General features: G+C 57.1%; 1 protein-coding gene across 1 annotated transcript; it reads left to right on the forward strand.

Annotated features, from left to right (window-relative positions):
• The first annotated feature begins 523 nt into the window (after window positions 1–523).
• LOC144954061 (uncharacterized) lies at window positions 524–11,974 on the forward strand. The gene is made up of 4 exons (XM_078884637.1): window positions 524–563; window positions 9,755–10,637; window positions 11,682–11,856; window positions 11,960–11,974. Exons 2-4 carry the CDS (start codon window positions 9,766–9,768, stop codon window positions 11,972–11,974), a joined length of 1,062 nt encoding a protein of 353 aa, XP_078740763.1. The 5' UTR covers window positions 524–563; window positions 9,755–9,765.
• The last annotated feature ends 9,828 nt before the right edge of the window (window positions 11,975–21,802 follow it).

A 21,802-nucleotide genomic window follows, 5' to 3' on the forward strand; every position in this document is an offset into this window, starting at 1 on the left:
GAGAGTGTGTAGTGTGTGTGTAGTGTATAAAGAGAGAGGGGAGAGAGTGCAGGAGAGAGTGTGTAGTGTAGAAAGAGAGAGTGTGTAGAGTGTGTGTAGTGTATAAAGAGAGAGGGGAGAGAGTGCAGGGAGAGAGTGTGTAGTGTAGAAAGAGAGAGTGTGTAGAGTAGAAAGAGAGAGTGTGTAGAGTGTGTGTAGTGTATAAAGAGAGAGGGGAGAGAGTGCAGGAGAGAGTGTGTAGTGTAGAAAGAGAGAGTGTGTAGAGTGTGTGTAGTGTATAAAGAGAGAGGGGAGAGAGTGCAGGGAGAGAGTGTGTAGTGTAGAAAGAGAGAGTGTGTAGAGTAGAAAGAGAGAGTGCAGCAGCAGCATCAGCATCATCAGCAGGAGGAGGAGGAGGCAGGAGAGAGTGTGTAGAGAGTGTGTAGTGTAGAAAGAGAGAGTGCAGCAGCAGCATCAGCATCATCATCATCAGGAGGAGGCAGGAGAGGGGGAGGGAGGAGGGGGCAGAGGGAAACATGGCGGCTATGATGGAGGCGCTGCGATCGTAAGAGAACAGGCCCCAGGTTAGTTTCATCTCTTTATTGATCTACACACATCTCTCTCTCTCTCTCTTTATCTACATACATCTCTTTATACATCAGCTCTCTCTCTCTCTGTCTCTCTCTTTATAGACATCTCTTTATACATCTCTCTTTATACATCTCTGTCTCTGTGTGTGTGTCTCTGTGTGTGTGTCTATGTATGTGACTGTGTGTGACTGTGTGTCTGTGTGTGTGTCTGTGTGTGTGTGTCTCTGTGTGTGTCTAGATACTCGCACAGTGAGAGAGATGGCTGATGGATATTACTCCAGCTGTGTGTGTGTGTGACTGTGTGTGTGTCTCTCTCTGTGTGTGTGTGTCTCTGTGTGTGTGTGACTGTGTGTGTGACTGTGTGTTTGTGTGTGTCTCTCTCTGTGTGTGTCTGTCTGTGTGTGTGTGTCTGTGTGTGTGTGTCTCTGTGTGTGTGTGTCTGTGACTGTGTGTGTGTCTGTGTGTTTGTGTGTGTCTCTCTGTGTGTGTGTTTGTGTTAGTGTGTGTGTGTCTGTGTGTGTTTGTGTTAGTGTGTGTGTGACTGTGTGTCTATCTGTGTGTGTGTGTCTGTGTGTGTGTCTCTGTGTGTGTGTCTGTGACTGTGTGTGACTGTGTGTTTGTGTGTGTCTCTCTCTGTGTGTGTGTGTCTGTGTGTGTGACTGTGTGTGTGTGTCTGTGTGTGTGTCTCTGTGTGTGTGTGTCTGTGTGTGTGTGTGTGTGTCTGTGTGTGTGTTTCTGTGTGTGTGTGTCTGTGTGTGTGTGTGTGACTGTGTGTGTGTGTCTGTGTGTGTGTCTGTCTGTGTTAGTGTGTGTGTGACTGTGTGTGTGTCTGTGTGTGTGTCTGTCTGTGTTAGTGTGTGTGTGACTGTGTGTGTGTCTGTGTGTGTGTGTCTGTGTGTGTGTGTCTCTCCGTGTGTGTCTGTGTCTGTGTGTTTCTGTGTGTTTGTGTGTGTCTCTCTCTGTGTGTGTGTGTCTGTGACTGTGTGTGTGACTGTGTGTTTGTGTGTGTCTCTCTCTGTGTGTGTGTTTGTGTTAGTGTGTGTGTGTCTGTGTGTGTGTGTCTGTGTGTGTGTCTCTGTGTGTGTTTGTGTTAGTGTGTGTGTGACTGTGTGTGTGTGTCTGTGTGTGTCTCTGTGTGTGTGTGTCTGTGACTGTGTGTGTGACTGTGTGTTTGTGTGTGTCTCTCTCTGTGTGTGTGTTTGTGTTAGTGTGTGTGTGTCTGTGTGTGTGTGTCTGTGTGTGTGTCTCTGTGTGTGTTTGTGTTAGTGTGTGTGTGACTGTGTGTGTGTCTGTGTGTGTCTCTGTGTGTGTGTGTGTCTGTGACTGTGTGTGTGTCTGTGTGTTTGTGTGTGTCTCTCTCTGTGTGTGTGTTTGTGTTAGTGTGTGTGTGACTGTGTGTGTGTCTCTGTGTGTGTGTGTCTGTGTGTGTGTCTGTGTGTGTGTGTCTCTGTGTGTGTCTAGATACTCGCACAGTGAGAGAGATGGCTGATGGATATTACTCCAGCTGTGTGTGTGTGTGACTGTGTGTGTGTCTCTCTCTGTGTGTGTGTGTCTGTGACTGTGTGTGACTGTGTGTTTGTGTGTGTCTCTCTCTGTGTGTGTGTTTGTGTTAGTGTGTGTGTGACTGTGTGTGTGTGTCTCTGTGTGTGTGTGTCTGTGTGTGTGTCTGTGTGTGTGTGTTAATGTGTGTGTGTCTGTGTGTGTGTTAGTGTGTATGTGACTGTGTGTGTGTCTCTGTGTGTGTCTGTGTGTGACTGTGTGTGTCTCTCTCTCTCTGTGTGTCTCTGTGCGTGTGTCTCTTGAGTGTGTGTGTCTGTGTGTGTGTCTCTGTGTGTGTGTCTCTATGTGTGTCTCCGTGTGTGTGTGTGTCTGTGTGTGTGTGTCTCTCCGTGTGTCTGTGTGTGTGTGTCTCTCCGTGTGTCTGTGTGTGTGTGTGTGTCTCTCCGTGTGTGTGTGTCTGTGTGTCTCTGTGGTGCCGGACGGCAACGCTGTGGTGGGCAGTGTCGTGGGGGGAGGGCCAACCTAGTTTGGCCTTTCCCCTCATTGCGTTTGTAGCCACCACAGTGGCCAAATGGGGGGCTCTGGACGGGTGTGAGGGGCTGGTACCCCCCCCCACCTTCAATTAATTAGCACAAAACCACGATGTAAAATTTTGAATAAGCTTGTGCCGGAGGCCCCGGGGGGACAGGCGGCTATGATGTTTCCTGGCCAAACCCCATTTGGTGGAGGCAGGAGATTGAATCTTCACCCTCGGGGCTCCTCCAGAAACAACGAAAAACCATTGCGGATGGCCACGTGGAATGTTCGAACGCTCACTGCGGAGGAGAGGCTGCCACTCCTTTGTCGGGAGCTGGACCGGTACCGCCTGGATCTCTGTGGCATTCAGGAGGTCCGGTGGACCGGTTCTGGCTCCTGCCACCATGAGGGGTGGACAGTCCTCCACTCGGGGAAGGAGACTGCCAAACAACAGGGAGTGGCTCTGATTCTGAACAAAATAATGAAGGGGGCGTGGGAGCGTGGTGGTGAGGTGTGGGAAGCTGTAAGCCCCAGGATACTTTGGGCTCGCCTTCCCATCAACCAGAGGCGAGGAGTGGTGGTCGTGGTTACTTATGCCCCCACTGAAGACAAACATCCGTGGAGGGATGCAGGCAAGGCCGATGAGTCAGACGCTTTCTATGACCTGTCACAGGTGCTGGCTAAAGTGGCCCCTCAGGATAGAGTCATCTTGTTGGGTGACTTCAATGCCCGAGTTGGTAACGATGCTGGCACCTGGTCTGGAGTGATTGGAAGGCATGGGCCAGATGAGCTCAATAACAACGGTAGAAGGCTGCTCAATTTTTGTGCAGCCCATGGGCTTGCAATTACCAACACGCTGTTCCGGCATCGGCGCATCCACACAACATTGTGGATGCATGCCGGGTCCAAGCAAGAATATCTGCTGGACTACGTAGTGACGGACCAGCGGATGCGAGCCCATGTCCTTGACACCAGGACCTACCGTGGAGCTGATCTGCCCTCTGACCATCGACTTGTCATCTGTAAGATGCGCCTGCCATTCTTCCACTTAGGTGGTGGGTGTACACCCAGGACCCAATTCATACCAAAAGTGGCCTGGTCTCAGGTAGCTGATGAAAGTTTCAAGCGAGAATTTAATCATCGCTTGCGGCTGGGGTTGGCATCGTCTCCCACTCCTGATGTCGAGGGTAAATGGGCAAGGTTTAGGACTGGCTCATGCAGCTGCAATGGCTGCTTTGGGTACGCGGTCCAGACCTCCCCAGAGACCCTGGCTGACAGAGGAGGTGTTCAGGCTGGCTGAGAAAAAGCGACAGGCCCACTCTCATCGGCTACGCCAGAGAATGAGGAGGCTTATCGCAGCCTTCGGAGGTTCGGAGAGCCTTGAGGCGCTGCAAGGATGGGTGGTGGTCGTGGGTTTGCTGAGGAGATGGAGTCTGCCTCAATGGCCCGCGATCACAAATCGCTTTTTAATTCCATCAAAAAAGTAACCTGCAGCACCACACCTATTACCATCCTTAAGGAAAAGAATGGTGATCCAATCTCCGACCCCCAGGAACAGGTTTGCATATTTGCTGAGCATTTCTGTGAGGTCTTGGGGAGGGGAAATCTCTCAGCCTGGAAAACATCGTGGCACAAAGTGGGGATGACCCTGCTGAGGCTGCGGTGCCTCAAATATTGAGTGGCTGGCTGAGGTGCCATCTGTTGAGGAAGTACTGAAGGCGATCCGGAGTCTGAGACCAGGAAAAGCGCTGGGCAGAGATGATCTCCCAAGCGAAATGCTGAGGGAGGGTGGCGTTTGGCACAGACTGCCCTATATGACATCATAACAACAGTCTTGACCACTGGACGGGTTCCGCAGGATTGGAAGGATGCCCTGGTGGTCCCGCTCTTTAAGAAGGGGGACCGCACAGACTGTAACAACTACAGGGGCATCTCACTCCTCAGTGTGCCGGGAATGGTCCTGCCAAGGATTATTCAACATCGCCTTGCCAGGCATGCTGAGGAGAGGCTTGCGGAGCCCCAATGCGGTTTCAGGAAAGGGCGGTCCTGCACAGACGCCATATTTTCTGTCCGTCTGCTACAGCAGAGGTGTAGGGAATTCCAACAAGACCTACATCTCTGCTTTATTGACCATCTCAAGGCCTATGATACCATCAGTAGGCCTGGGCTCTGGGTTGTTCTTCGTGCTTTCGGAGTCCCTGACCCTCTGCTCACGATCATTAAGGACCTTCATGATGGTGAGCGGGCCCCGGGTAAAACTACGTGGCCGGGAGTCGGAGCTTTTCCCTGTTCACCTTGGGGTGCGACAGGGATGTCCTCTGGCTCCCACATGATTTAGTGCCCTTGAAGGTTGTTGAGACGCCCAGATTCAAGGTCTCTCTTTCGATAGGCAGATGACACTTGTTGGCACATTTGAACGAAGCTTCAGACGGTATTAGACGTCGTTTTTCCGCGTGAATGAGCTCAGAAATACCTCCTCTCATTGTCACATCGAGGGATTTAACTCGCCTGCCCAGCCACACACACACACGTACACACACACACACGTACACACGTACACACACACGTACACACACGTACACACACACGTACACACGTACACACACACACACGTACACACACACGTACACACACACGTACACACACACACGTACACACGTACACACACACACACGTACACACACACGTACACACGCACACGTACACACACACGTACACACGTACACACACACACACGTACACACACACGTACACACACACACACGTACACACACACACACGTACACACACACACACACGTACACACACACACGTACACACACACACACGTACACACACACACACGTACACACACACACACGTACACACACACACACACGTACACACACACACACGTACACACACACACGTACACACACACACACGTACACACACACACACACGTACACACACACACGTACACACACACACACGTACACACACACACGTACACACACACACACGTACACACACACACACACGTACACACACACACACGTACACACACACACGTACACACACACACACGTACACACACACACACGTACACACACACACGTACACACACACACACGTACACACACACACACACGTACACACACACACACGTACACACACACACGTACACACACACACACGTACACACACACACACGTACACACACACACGTACACACACACGTACACACGCACACACACACACGTACACACACACACGTACACACACACACGTACACACACACGTACACGCACACGTACACACACACACACGTACACACGCACACGTACACACACACACACGTACACACACACACGTACACGCACACACGTACACACACGCACACGTACACACACACGTACACACACACACGTACACACACACACGTACACGCACACACGTACACGCACACACGTACACACACACACACACGTACACACACACACACACGTACACACACACACACGTACACACACACACACACGTACACACACACACGTACACACACACACACGTACACGCACACACGTACACGCACACACGTACACACACACGTACACACACACACGTACACACACACACGTACACACACACACGTACACACACACACACGTACACACACGTACACACACACACACGTACACACACACACACGTACACACACACACACGTACACACACGTACACACACGTACACACACACACGTACACACACACACGTACACACACGTACACACACGTACACACACGTACACACACACACGTACACACACACACACGTACACACACGTACACACACGTACACACACACACGTACACACACACACGTACACGCACACACGCACGTACACACACACACGTACACACACACACGTACACGCACACACGTACACACGTACACACACACGTACACGTACACACACACACACACGTACACACACACACACGTACACACACACACACGTACACACACACACACGTACACGCACACACGTACACGCACACACGTACACACACACGTACACACACACACGTACACACACACACGTACACACACACACGTACACACACACACACGTACACACACGTACACACACACACACGTACACACACGTACACACACGTACACACACGTACACACACACACGTACACACACACACGTACACACACGTACACACACACACGTACACACACACACGTACACACACACACGTACACACACACACGTACACACACACGTACACACACACACGTACAAACGTACACGCACACGTACACACACACACACGTACACACACACACGTACACACACACACGTACACACACACACGTACACGCACACACGTACACACACACACGTACACACACACACGTACACACACACACGTACACACACACGTACACACACACACGTACACACACACACGTACACACACACACGTACACACACACACGTACACGCACACACGTACACACACACACGTACACACACGTACACACACACACACGTACACACGCACACGTACACACACGTACACACACACACACGTACACACGCACACGTACACACATACACGCACACACGCACACACGTACACACACACACGTACACACACGTACACACACACACACGTACACACACACACGTACACACACACACGTACACACACACACGCACACGTACACACGCACACACACACACGTACACACACACACGTACACGCACACACGTACACACACACACGTACACACACACACGTACACACGCACACACACACACGTACACACACACACGTACACGCACACACACACACGTACACACACACACGTACACACACACGTACACACACACACACACACACGCACACGCACACACACACACGTACACACACACGTACACACACACGCACACGTACACACACACACGTACACACACGTACACGCACACACGTACACGCACACACACACACGTACACACACACACGTACACACACACACACACACGCACACGTACACACACACACGTACACACACGTACACGCACACACGTACACGCACACACACACACGTACACACACACACGTACACACACACACACACACGCACACGTACACACACACACGTACACACACGTACACGCACACACGTACACGCACACACGTACACGCACACACGTACACACAGAATGGGGTGGGTGGCCAGGTAGCCTCTAGCAGGGCTGCAGGGGCAAGTGCTGAGACACAGACAAAGCTCCCCCAGGTAGCCTCTAGCAGGAGGCTGTAGGGGCAAGTGCTGAGACACAGACAAAGCTCCCCCAGGTGGCCTCTAGCAGGGCTGTAGGGGAAAGTGCTGAGACACAGACAAAGCTCCCCCAGGTAGCCTCTAGCAGGAGGCTGTAGGGGCAAGTGCTGAGACACAGACAAAGCTCCCCCAGGTGGCCTCTAGCAGGGCTGTAGGGGAAAGTGCTGAGACACAGACAAAGCTCCCCCAGGTAGCCTCTAGCAGGAGGCTGTAGGGGCAAGTGCTGAGACACAGACAAAGCTCCCCCAGGTAGCCTCTAGCAGGGCTGTAGGGGCAAGTGCTGAGACACAGACAAAGCTCCCCCAGGTGGCCTCTAGCAGGGCTGTAGGGGCAAGTGCTGAGACACAGACAAAGCTCCCCCAGGTAGCCTCTAGCAGGAGGCTGTAGGGGCAAGTGCTGAGACACAGACAAAGCTCCCCCAGGTGGCCTCTAGCAGGGCTGTAGGGGAAAGTGCTGAGACACAGACAAAGCTCCCCCAGGTAGCCTCTAGCAGGAGGCTGTAGGGGCAAGTGCTGAGACACAGACAAAGCTCCCCCAGGTAGCCTCCAACAGGGCTGTAGGGGCAAGTGCTGAGACACAGACAAAGCTCCCCCAGGTAGCCTCTAGCAGGAGGCTGTAGGGGCAAGTGCTGAGACACAGACAAAGCTCCCCCAGGTAGCCTCCAGCAGGGCTGTAGGGGCAAGTGCTGAGTACAAGGACAAAGCTCCCCCAGGTAGCCTCCAGCAGGGCTGCAGGGGCAAGTGCTGGGACACAGACAAAGCTCCCCAGGTAGCCTGTAGCAGGGCTGCAGGGGCAAGTGTTGAGACACAGACAAAGCTCCCCCAGGTAGCCTGTAGCAGGGCTGTAGGGGCAAGTGCTGAGACAGACAAAGCTCCCCCAGGTAGCCTCTAGCAGGGCTGCAGGGGCAAGTGCTGAGTACAAGAACAAAGCTCCCCCAGGTAGCCTCTAGCAGGGCTGTAGGGGCAAGTGCTGTTAGTAGCAGCAGCAGCGTCTATGAAGGCTACCGGCACTGTGGCTACACACAGAGGGGGTGGTGTGGCTAGCACCACCACCACGCCCGGCCGCCTTTGTCTCCCCAGTGCTAGCGATGTTCACTACACCTGGTACGCAGGAGGTCGTGGGTTCCACCCTGACACCACAGTGGCTAGGAGATGTTGACTACCTCGCCTGGTACGCAGGAGGTCGTGGGTTCGATCCTGACCCTGACACCACAGTGGCTAGGAGATGTTGACTACCTCGCCTGCTACGCAGGAGGTCGTGACTCTGACGACGCCTGCTGCTGCTGCTGCTGTGTGGAGTCTGCGTCTCTCTCCCCGTGGTGGTGGTGGTGGTGGTGGTGGCCACACCACCCCCTCTGTGTGTAGCCACAGTGCCGGGAGCCTTCATAGCAGAGGTCCTTAACGGGTTTTGATTCCGTACCCGTACCCGTACCCGGCCGCACCAAGGTCGCAATCGGGTACCCGTACCCGATACCCGGCTACCCGTACCCGGCCGGGTATCGGGTAGGGTACGGGTATCGGGTACCCGATTGCGACCTCTGGGATGAAGCCACGTTGCAGGCGCGCGGTGGGTTGATTCTAGGAACTTGAATTGTGAGAAGAGACAAGACGTTGGGAAATGAGTGACAAACGGCGACTCACCAGTGACTCACGGCCTACCCGTACCCGGCCGGGTACGGGTAGCCGGGTATCGGGTAGGGTACGGGTAGGGTACGGGTATCGGGTAGGGTACGGGTATCGGGTAGGGCCTTGTGTGTGAGTGTGTGCATGGTGCTTGTACCGTTTGACATTTTTATTATTTCATTATTTTTTGTTTAAATCATTTCCCAGCAGCCCCCACCGAGATGGCGGCGCTGGCTCCGGATTCGCCGAGATCAGCGCCGAGATCAGCGCCGAGGTCACCGCGGCCGGACGGAGTCCCGGACGTCTCGGCCAGCGCCGGTGACGACGCCGGCGCCGAGGGGGACAGACCGGTGATGAGCGGCGGTGGTGGTGGTGGCGGTGGCCAGCAAAAAACCACCACCACCACCACCACGGACATCAACACGGACATCAACACGGACATCAACACGGACATCAACACGGACACCACTATGGACACCACTATGGACACCACGGACACCACAGACATCACCACGGACACCACCACCACCACCACCACAGACACCCCCGTAACCACGGCGGTCGCGACCACGGCGCCCACCACCACCGCCGGTGTTGCCGGCATCACCGGCGACCCGAAGCCGCCCCCCGCCGTGGAGCCGACGAGAAGCAGCCTGCGGCAGAAGATGCGCAGAGCGGCGGCCATGGAGCGGAGAGCACGGGCCGGGGGCGAGACTCCAACACCAACAACAACAACGCCGGCACCACCGGCACCACGGCCACCACCACGGCCACCGGCACCACCACCGGCACGGCCACCGGCAACGCCGCCGGCACCGCGGCCACCGGCAACGCCGAGGGTCGTCGGTACCGGTGCCGGTGGTGGTGGTGGTGAGAAGGAGGAGGTGGAAAGCGGTGGTGGTGTTGTTGTTAAGGAGGAAGACTGTGATGGTGGTGGTGGTGGTGACGGTGGTGGTGGTGGTGGTGGTGGTGACGGTGGTGGTGGTGGTGGTGGTGACGGTGGTGGTGGAGGTGGTGGTGGTGGTGCAGCAGCGGTCTCGGTGAAGAGGGTGGCGTCAACGCACGCAGAACGCAGACAGACCCAGCTGCAGAGGTACAACAGCAAAGGTGGTGGGTGGGTGGGTGGGTGGGTGAGTGGGTGGGTGGGTGGGTGGGTGAGTGGGTGGGTGGGTGGGTGAGTGAGTGGGTGGGTGAGTGGGTGGGTGGGTGGGTGGGTGAGTGGGTGGGTGGGTGGGTGGGTGGGTGGGTGGGTGGGTGGGTGGGTGGGTGAGTGGGTGGGTGGGTGGGTGGGTGGGTGGGTGGGTGAGTGGGTGGGTGGGTGGGTGAGTGGGTGGGTGGGTGAGTGGGTGGGTGGGTGAGTGGGTGGGTGGGTGGGTGGGTGGTTGAGTGGTTGGGTGGGTGGGTGAGTGAGTGGGTGGGTGGGTGGGTGAGTGGGTGGGTGGGTGGGTGAGTGGGTGGGTGGGTGGGTGGGTGAGTGGGTGGGTGGGTGGGTGGGTGAGTGGGTGGGTGGGTGGGTGGGTGGGTGGGTGAGTGGGTGGGTGGGTGGGTGAGTGGGTGGGTGAGTGGGTGGGTGGGTGGGTGAATGGGTGGGTGGGTGGGTGGGTGAATGGGTGGGTGGGTGAGTGGGTGAGTGGGTGGGTGGGTGGATGGGTGAGTGGGTGGGTGGGTGGGTGAGTGGGTGGGTGGGTGGGTGGGTGAGTGGGTGGGTGGGTGGGTGAGTGGGTGGGTGGGTGGGTGAGTGGGTGGGTGGGTGGGTGAGTGAGTGGGTGGGTGGGTGAGTGGGTGGGTGGGTGAGTGGGTGGGTGAGTGGGTGGGTGGGTGGATGGGTGAGTGGGTGGGTGGGTGGGTGAGTGGGTGGGTGGGTGGGTGGGTGAGTGGGTGGGTGGGTGGGTGAGTGGGTGGGTGGGTGGGTGAGTGGGTGGGTGAGTGGGTGGGTGAGTGAGTGGGTGAGTGAGTGGGTGGGTGAGTGGGTGGGTGGGTGGGTGGGTGGTTGAGTGGTTGGGTGGGTGGGTGAGTGAGCTCCAGTTTCTCGGATTAACCGATTCTCTCATGCGTTGTGTTCCACCACCACCACCACCTTCACCACCACCACCACCACCACCACCACCTTCACCACCACCACCGCCACCACCGTCAGGAGCTTGCGCTGTGAGCTGTGCCGCTTCTGCACCCGCGACCCGCGTCTCTTCGTGCGCCATGTGCAGCGGCACAGCCAAGTTCACTTCCCCTGCGGCCACTGTGAGCACGCCAGCATCACCAAGGGTGACCTGCAGCGCCACCTCGTCACTCACACCGGAACCTTCCCCTTCAAGGTCAGTCACTCAGTCACTCAGTCACTCAGTCAGTCACTCAGTCACTCAGTCAGTCAGTGAGTCACTCAGTCACTCACTCAGTCACTCACTGTGAGCACGCCAGCATCACCAAGGGTGACCTGCAGCGCCACCTCGTCGCTCACACCGGAACCTTCCCCTTCAAGGTCAGTCACTCAGTCACTCAGTCACTCAGTCAGTCACTCAGTCACTCAGTCAGTCAGTGAGTCACTCAGTCACTCACTCAGTCACTCACTGTGAGCACGCCAGCATCACCAAGGGTGACCTGCAGCGCCACCTCGTCACTCACACCGGAACCTTCCCCTTCAAGGTCAGTCACTCAGATAGTCACTCAGTCAGTCAGTCACTCAGTCACCCAGTCAGTCACTCAGTCAGTCACTCAGTCACTCAGTCACTCAGTCAGTCAGTGAGTCACTCACTGTGAGCACGCCAGCATCACCAAGGGTGACCTGCAACGCCACCTCATCACTCACACCGGCACCTTCCCCTTCAAGGTCAGTCAGTCACTCAGTCACTCAGTCACTCAGTCACTCACTCAGTCAGTCAGTCACTCACTCAGTCACTCAGTCACTCAGTCAGTCAGTCAGTCACTCACTCAGTCACTCAGTCACTCAGTCAGTCAGTCACTCACTCAGTCAGTCAGTCAGTCACTCAGTCACTCAGTCAGTCAGTCACTCAGTCACTCACTCACTCAGTCAGTGAGTCACTCAGTTAGTCAGTCAGTCACTCAGTCAGTCACTCAGTTAGTCAGTCAGTCACTCACTCAGTCACTCACTCAGTCAGTGAGTCACTCAGTTAGTCAGTCAGTCACTCAGTCAGTCACTCAGTTAGTCAGTCACTCAGTCAGTCACTCAGTCAGTCACTCAGCCACTCAGCCAGTCAGTCAGTCACTCAGTCACTCAGTCAGTCACTCAGTTAGTCAGTCACTCAGTTAGTCACTCAGTCACTCACTCAGTCACTCACTCAGTCACTCACTCAGTCACTCAGTCACTCAGTCAGTCAGTCACTCACTCAGTCAGTCACTCAGTCAGTCAGTCAGTCACTCAGTCAGTCACTCAGTCACTCAGTCAGTCACTCAGTCACTCAGTCAGTCAGTCACTCACTCAGTCACTCAGTCACTCAGTCACTCAGTCAGTCACTCAGTCAGTCACTCAGTCACTCACTCACTCAGTCAGTGAGTCACTCAGTTAGTCAGTCAGTCACTCAGTCAGTCACTCAGTTAGTCAGTCACTCAGTCAGTCACTCAGTCAGTCACTCAGCCACTCAGCCAGTCAGTCAGTCACTCACTCAGTCACTCAGTTAGTCAGTCAGTCACTCAGTCAGTCACTCACTCAGTCACTCACTCAGTCAGTCACTCACTGATGCTACTTATGCTATTACTGATGATGATGCTACTACTGATGATGATGCTGCTGCTGCTACTGCTGCTGATGATGATGCTGCTGATGATGATGCTACTGATGATGATGCTACTGATGATGATGCTACTGATGATGATGCTGCTGCTGCTACTGCTGCTGATGATGATGCTGCTGATGATGATGCTACTGATGATGATGCTGCTGATGATGATGCTACTGATGATGATGCTGCTGATGATGATGCTGCTGATGATGATGCTGCTGATGATGATGCTACTGATGATGATGCTGCTGATGATGATGCTACTGATGATGATGCTGCTGATGATGATGCTACTGATGATGATGCTACTGATGATGATGCTGCTGATGATGATGCTACTGATGATGATGCTGCTGATGATGATGCTGCTGATGATGATGCTACTGATGATGATGCTGCTGATGATGATGCTACTGATGATGATGCTGCTGATGATGATGCTGCTGATGATGATGCTACTGATGATGATGCTGCTGATGATGATGATGCTACTGATGATGATGCTGCTGATGATGATGCTGCTGATGATGATGCTACTGATGATGATGCTGCTGATGATGATGCTGCTGATGATGATGCTGCTGATGATGATGCTACTGATGATGATGCTGCTGATGATGATGATGCTACTGATGCTACTGCTGCTGATGATGATGCTGCTGATGATGATGCTACTGATGATGATGCTACTGATGATGATGCTGCTGATGATGATGCTACTGATGATGATGCTGCTGATGATGATGATGCTACTGATGCTACTGCTGCTGATGATGATGCTGCTGATGATGATGCTACTGATGATGATGCTACTGATGATGATGCTGCTGATGATGATGCTGCTGATGATGATGCTACTGATGATGATGCTACTGATGATGATGCTGCTGATGATGATGCTACTGATGATGATGCTGCTGATGATGATGCTACTGATGATGATGCTGCTGATGATGATGCTGCTGATGATGATGCTACTGATGATGATGCTGCTGATGATGATGCTGCTACTGATGATGATGCTGCTGATGATGATGCTACTGATGATGATGCTGCTGATGATGATGCTGCTGATGATGATGATGCTGCTGATGATGATGATGCTACTGATGCTACTGATGATGATGCTACTGCTGCTGCTACTGCTGCGACTGCTGCTACTTGCAGTGTGTGTACTGTGAGTACGGAGCGACGCGCAAGGACTACGTGGTGAAGCACATGCGGGGCGTCCACCGCCACATCTTCCACCAATCACACGAGCCCATCTACACCGGTGAGTGGACCAGGCTCGGCCAATCACACGCCTGCTCACTCACCCACTCACTCACTCAGTCACTCACTCACTCACTCACCTACTCAGTTACTCACTCACTCACCTACTCAGTTACCCACTCACCCACTCAGTCACTCAGTCACTCACTCACTCAGTCACTCAGTCACTCACTCAGTCACTCAACCACCCACTCACTCACTCACCCACCCACCCACCCACTTACTCACCCACCCACTCACTCACCCACCCACTCACTCACTCACTCACCCACCCACCCACCCACTCACCCACCCACCCACCCACTCACCCACCCACTCACTCACTCACTCACCCACCCACCCACTCACTCACTCACCCATCCACTCACTCACCCACCCACTCACTCACTCACCCACCCACCCACCCACTCACTCACTCACTCATCCACCCACCCACCCACTCACTCACCCACCCACTCACTCACTCACCCACCCACTCACTCACTCACTCACCCACCCACCCACTCACTCACCCACTCACTCACCCTCACCACCACCCTCACCACCACCCTCACCACCCTCACCACCACCCTCACCACCACCACCCTCACCACCCTCACCACCCTCACCACCACCCTCACCACCCTCACCACCCTCACCACCACCCTCACCACCACCCTCACCACCCTCACCACCACCCTCACCACCCTCACCACCCTCACCACCACCCTCACCACCCTCACCACCACCCTCACCACCACCCTCACCACCCTCACCACCCTCACCACCCTCACCACCACCCTCACCATCCTCACCACCCTCACCACCCTCACCACCACCCTCACCACCCTCACCACCCTCACCACCCTCACCACCACCCTCACCACCCTCACCACCATCACCACCCTCACCACCCTCACCACCCTCACCACCCTCACCACACTCACCACCCTCACCACCCTCACCACCCTCACCACCACCCTCACCACCCTCACCACCCTCACCATCCTCACCACCCTCACCACCCTCACCACCACCCTCACCACCCTCACCACCCTCACCACCCTCACCACCACCCTCACCACCCTCACCACCATCACCACCCTCACCACCCTCACCACCCTCACCATCACCACCCTCACCACCCTCACCACCCTCACCACACTCACCACCCTCACCACCCTCACCACCCTCACCACCACCCTCACCACCCTCACCACCCTCACCACCCTCATCACCCTCACCACCCTCATCACCCTCACCACCCTCACCACCCTCACCACCCTCACCACCACCCTCACCACCCTCACCACCCTCACCACCCTCACCACCACCCTCACCACCCTCACCACCCTCACCACCCTCATCACCCTCACCACCCTCACCACCCTCACCACCCTCACCACACTCACCACCCTCACCACCCTCACCACCACCCTCACCACCCTCACCACCCTCACCACCCTCACCACCACCACCACCCTCACCACCCTCACCACCCTCACCACCACCACCACCCTCACCACCCTCACCACCCTCACCACCACCACCACCCTCACCACCCTCACCACCCTCACCACCACCACCACCCTCACCACCCTCACCACCCTCATCACCCTCACCACCCTCACCACCCTCACCACCCTCACCACCCTCACCACCACCCTCACCACCCTCACCACCCTCACCACCCTCACCACCCTCACCACCACCCTCACCACCCTCACCACCCTCACCACCCTCACCACCCTCATCACCCTCACCACCCTCACCACCCTCACCACCCTCACCACCCTCACCACACTCACCACCCTCACCACCCTCACCACCCTCACCACCACCCTCACCACCCTCACCACCCTCACCACCCTCACCACCACCACCACCCTCACCACCCTCACCACCCTCACCACCCTCACCACCCTCACCACCACCACCACCCTCACCACCCTCACCACCCTCACCACCCTCACCACCCTCACCACCCTCACCACCACCACCACCACCCTCACCACCCTCACCACCCTCACCACCCTCACCACCCTCACCACCCTCACCACCACCACCACCCTCACCACCCTCACCACCCTCACCACCGCAGGTACGACCAGGAAGCGGAAATGGTCCGATTTGCTCAAGCAGGAGGAGTCCCGTTTGGCCACCACCAGCACCAGCACCTCATCATCATCAACAACATCAACAACATCATCAACGTCAACAACAACATCAACAACATCGCCATCAACGTCAACAACATCGGCTACGGCGGTGGTCGGCGGTGCCACGGAATCTCCCGCGGTCAGCACCTCCCTACAGCATCAGCAGCATCAGCAGCAGCAGCGTTACCATCGCAAGGCAGCCACCACCGCCACCACCGCCACCACCACCAGCGATGGCCTCCTCCCCGTGACCTCCTCCCCCGTCGTCACTTCCTCACCGCAACATCAGCAGCAGCAGCAGAATCAGCAACAGAATCAGCAGAAGAATCCGAATCAGCAGCAGCAGAATCAGCAGAATCAGCAACAGCAGCAGCAGCAGCAGCAGAATCCGAATCCGAATCAGCAGAATCCGAATCAGAATCAGCAGCAGCAGCAGCATCAGCAGAATCATCAGCAGCAGCAGCAGCAGCATCAGCAGCAGCAGCAGCAGACGCGTCTGCTGATCCCCGCCAACGTGACGGCGCAGGTGGTGGGGGTGAGTGTGGTCAACGGTCGGCAGCACGTCCTCATCAAGCTCGTGCCGCGACCCTCACCGGCTGCCGCTGCTACCGGTGCCGGTGCCACCGGTGCCGGTGCCACCGGTGCTCCGTCACCGTCTGCTGCTGCTGCTGGTGGTGGTGGTGGCGGTGGTGGTGGCGGTGCACGCGGCTTGAAAGCGATCGCCCCTCTACCTCTCGGCGGTAGTGGTGGCGGTGGCGGTGGAGGTACCGGCGTAGCTGGGAAGGCCGTGGCTTTACCGGGATCGGCGGCGTCACCGGGATCGGCGGAGGTCGCTAACGGACGGCGGTCGCCGCCGGGGGCTCGCGGCGACGGTGCCGGCAAAGAGCCGGCACCGGCGACGGCAACGGCACCGGCAACGGCACCCGGCGACTCCGGCAAGAAGCAGCCGCGCCAGCAGCGAGGCCGGAGGGCGGCAAGGACGGCGGGAGGTGGAGGAGGTGGAGGAGGTGGAGGTGGTGGAGGAGGTGGAGGAGGTGGAGGAGGTGGAGGTGGTGGAGGTGGTGGTGGAGGAGCCGGTTGGCGTCACCACGACGAAGCCGACGGCAAAACGGGGACACTCGGGAGCCGGTCCCGCCGGCAACAACAACAGCAACAGCAACAACAACAACCACCACAACAACCACAACAACAACAGCAGCAGCAGCGCCGACAGCGGCGAGGAGGTGGAGGAGGTGGTGGAGGAGGTGGAGGAGGTGGTGGAGGTGGGGGGGCCAGTGACAATCAGCACCGGCGGCAGGAGGAGGAGATGCCGATGATCTCGTCGGTGTTTTCGTTAACCGACGGCGCTGACGGACTTGCCGGTGACGTGCGGTGGAACGACGACTGTGGAGGTGGTGACGGTGGTGGTGGTGACGGTGACGGTGATGGTGGTGGTGACGGTGACGGTGATGGTAGTGACGTTGGTGGTGGTGGTGACGGTGGCCGTACGTTGCCTTCACCACAACCACCACAACCACCACAACCACCACAGCCGGCGCCGGCGTCCGCCATCGTCGGCGCCCTCCCCGCCCCCGGCTACTTCCTCGCCCAGCTGCCCGGCGCCGTCGTGCCGGCGTTGGTGGCACAGCCGGGAGCCCCCCGGCTTGCCGCTTCTCGGCACCACCACCATCATCACCAGCAGCAGCAGCAGCAGCCGGTGTGCCTCCGCCCGGTGGTGCCGGGAGGAAGCGGCGTCCTCATGCCGGTGTTCCAGTTGCCGCGGCTGACGGCGCAGGCAGTTGGTGGTGGTGCTGGTGGCGGTGGTGGTGGTGGTGGTGGTGCGGTGGTGCGGATCTTGGCCGGTGGTAGCACCACCGCCACCGCCACCACCACCGCCAGCGCTCTGGGAGTGGTGACGGCCTCTGCCGGGCAGCTACCGACGGTGACGGCGCCGCCGCCGCTTCCCTCCCGGGGCCTGTCGGTGGTCCCGGCGCCGACGCTTGCCGGCTTGCCGGTGCTGGTGGCCGGCGTGGCGCAGCGAGCCCCAGTGACCGCCACCACCGGCACCGCCGTGGCCGCCAGCGCGGTGCCGGTGCGTGCGGGTCGCGACGCGCCGCCGGTTCTCGCCATCCCCATCGGCGCCACCACGGAGCTCTTGCCGGACGGCCGCAAGGCCGTGCTGCTGCGGTGCATCATCCAGCCCGGCAACGCCGCCGGCACCACCGGGAACGCCGGCCGCTTTGCCGTGGCCGGTGGCGGTGGTGGGGCTCCGTCGGCGCTCACCGGTGTTGCCGGTGTTGCCGGTGTTGCCGCGCCGGGTCTGCCCAGGAAGCTGGTGCTCAGGGTTCACTCGGCCGACCCGGTGAGGAGGCCCGTGTCGCTGCTGCCGGCGCGGCCGTGCGGCGCCCTGCCCGGTGCCGGTGGTGCCGGTGGTGCCGGTGGAGGTCGGAGGTTGGGCCGCCGCTCAGTCTTCCGCTGCAAGGCTGCCGGCAATGCGGTGGTGCCGTTGCCGCCGGTAACGGCAACAACCACGACAACAACAACAACCGCGGCGGCAACGTCGGCGTCATCGGCGTCGGTGGCGCCGACGTTCCGCAAGCAGCCGCAGCCCAAGCGGCAGCGCAAGCTGCTGCCGGCAACACCGGCAACGCCGCCGGCGGGCGACAACCACCACCACCAGCACCACAACCACAACAACAACACCACCACCACCTCAACCTCCTCTTCCTCGGCGCTGTGGCTGCCGTGGGTGCTGGGCGCCAGCGCCGGATCGGTGTGGACGGCGCGTCGCCTCCGGCTGCGGGCGCAAGCTCGCGGCCAGCTGGTGAGCTGCCCCCGGCGCAACCAGCCGGTGGTCGTGGTGAACCACCCCGAGGCCGACGCCCCTGAGGTCACCAACCTGATGCGCACCGTTCGGCGACACCGCGCCGGAGACGTGCTCAAGGTGGCGCTTTCTCGGCGTACGGCCGCAGCCATCGGCCGCGGCTCTGCCGGGGTCTGGGCGGCGGCCACCGGGGCCACCGGGGCCACGGGCGGGCCCGGTGAAGGGGGGACCGGTGGCGCCGTGCCGAGGCCGCTGTGCCCCGTCAAGGAGCGGCACGTGCTCAAGATGCGTTTGCGCAAGATGAGTAGGAACAGCTACAGGGTGGTGAACGGTGGCGGTGGTGGTGGTGGTGGTGGTGGTGGTAAGGGTGGTGGTGGTGGTGGTGGTGGCACGCGCCGGTTCTCTTGCTGGTTCTGCGGGAGAGTGTTTGGGGCGCAGGACGAGTGGGTTGCACACGGGCAGAGACACCTTGCGGAGGCCACGCGCGATTGGGTGACGCATCATCACAGAGACCCGTAGAGACACACTCGGAGACAGAGACACACACAGAGACACACACAGAGACACACACACATAGACACACACAGAGACACACACATAGAGACACACAGAGACACACACAGAGACACTCACAGAGACACACACAGAGACACACACATAGACACACACATAGACACACACAGAGACACACACATAGAGACACACACATAGAGACACACACACAGAGACACCTTGCGGAGGCCACGCGCGATTGGGTGACGCATCATCACAGAGACCCGTAGAGACACACTCGGAGACAGAGACACACACAGAGAGACACACACAGAGAGACACACACAGAGAGACACACAGAGACACACACATAGAGACACACAGAGAGACACACACAGAGACACCTTGCGGAGGCCACGCGCGATTGGGTGACGCATCATCACAGAGACCCGTAGAGACACACTCAGAGACAGAGACACACACAGAGAGACACAGAGAGACACACACACATAGACACACACAGAGACACACACATAGAGACACACAGAGAGACACACAGAGAGACACACATGGACACACATAGACACACAGAGACACTCAGAGACACACACAGAGACACACACAGAGACACCTTGCGGAGGCCACGCGCGATTGGGTGACGCATCATCACAGAGACCCGTAGAGACACACTCGGAGACAGAGACACACACAGAGAGACACACACAGAGAGACACACACAGAGAGACACACAGAGACACACACATAGAGACACACAGAGAGACACACACAGAGACACACACAGAGAGAGACACAGAGAGACACACACACATAGACACACACAGAGACACACACATAGAGACACACAGAGAGACACACACAGAGACACACACAGAGACACCTTGCGGAGGCCACGCGCGATTGGGTGACGCATCATCACAGAGACCCGTAGAGACACACTCGGAGACAGAGACACACACAGAGACACACACAGAGACACACACAGAGACACACACAGAGACACACACATAGAGACACACAGAGAGACACACACAGAGACACACACAGAGACACCTTGCGGAGGCCACGCGCGATTGGGTGACGCATCATCACAGAGACCCGTAGAGACACACTCGGAGACAGAGACACACACAGAGACACACACAGAGACACACACAGAGACACACACATAGAGACACACAGAGAGACACACACAGAGACACACACAGAGACACACACATAGAGACACACACAGAGACACACACAGAGACACACACAGAGAGACACACACACATAGACACACACAGAGACACACACATAGAGACACACAGAGAGACACACACAGAGACACACACAGAGAGAGACACAGAGAGACACACACACATAGACACACACAGAGACACACACATAGAGACACACAGAGAGACACACAGAGAGACACACATAGACACACAGAGACACACAGAGACACTCAGAGACACACAGAGACACACACACAGAGACATCTTGCCGAGGCCACGCGCGATTGGGTGACGCATCATCACAGAGACCCGTAGAGACACAGAGACACTCATAGAGACACTCATAGACACACATAGACACACACACAGAGACACACACAGAGACACACACAGAGACACACACAGAGACACACACAGAGACACTCACAGAGACACACACAGAGACACACACAGAGACACACACAGAGACACACACAGAGACACACTCGGAGACACACACAGAGACACACACAGAGACACACACAGAGACACACACAGAGACACACACAGAGACACACACAGAGACACACACAGAGACACAC

Source organism: Lampetra fluviatilis, unplaced genomic scaffold, assembly GCF_964198595.1.
Source record: "Lampetra fluviatilis unplaced genomic scaffold, kcLamFluv1.1 SCAFFOLD_262, whole genome shotgun sequence".
NCBI classification, from domain to species: domain Eukaryota; kingdom Metazoa; phylum Chordata; class Hyperoartia; order Petromyzontiformes; family Petromyzontidae; genus Lampetra; species Lampetra fluviatilis.

Coding starts and splice junctions, on each gene's coding strand:
- LOC144954061 (XM_078884637.1), top strand. CDS start 9,766: ATGGCGGCGCTGGCTCCGGATTCGCCGAGATCAGCGCCGAGATCAGCG. Junction 10,638..11,681: donor AGACAGACCCAGCTGCAGAG/GTACAACAGCAA, acceptor CACCACCGTCAG/GAGCTTGCGCTGTGAGCTGT.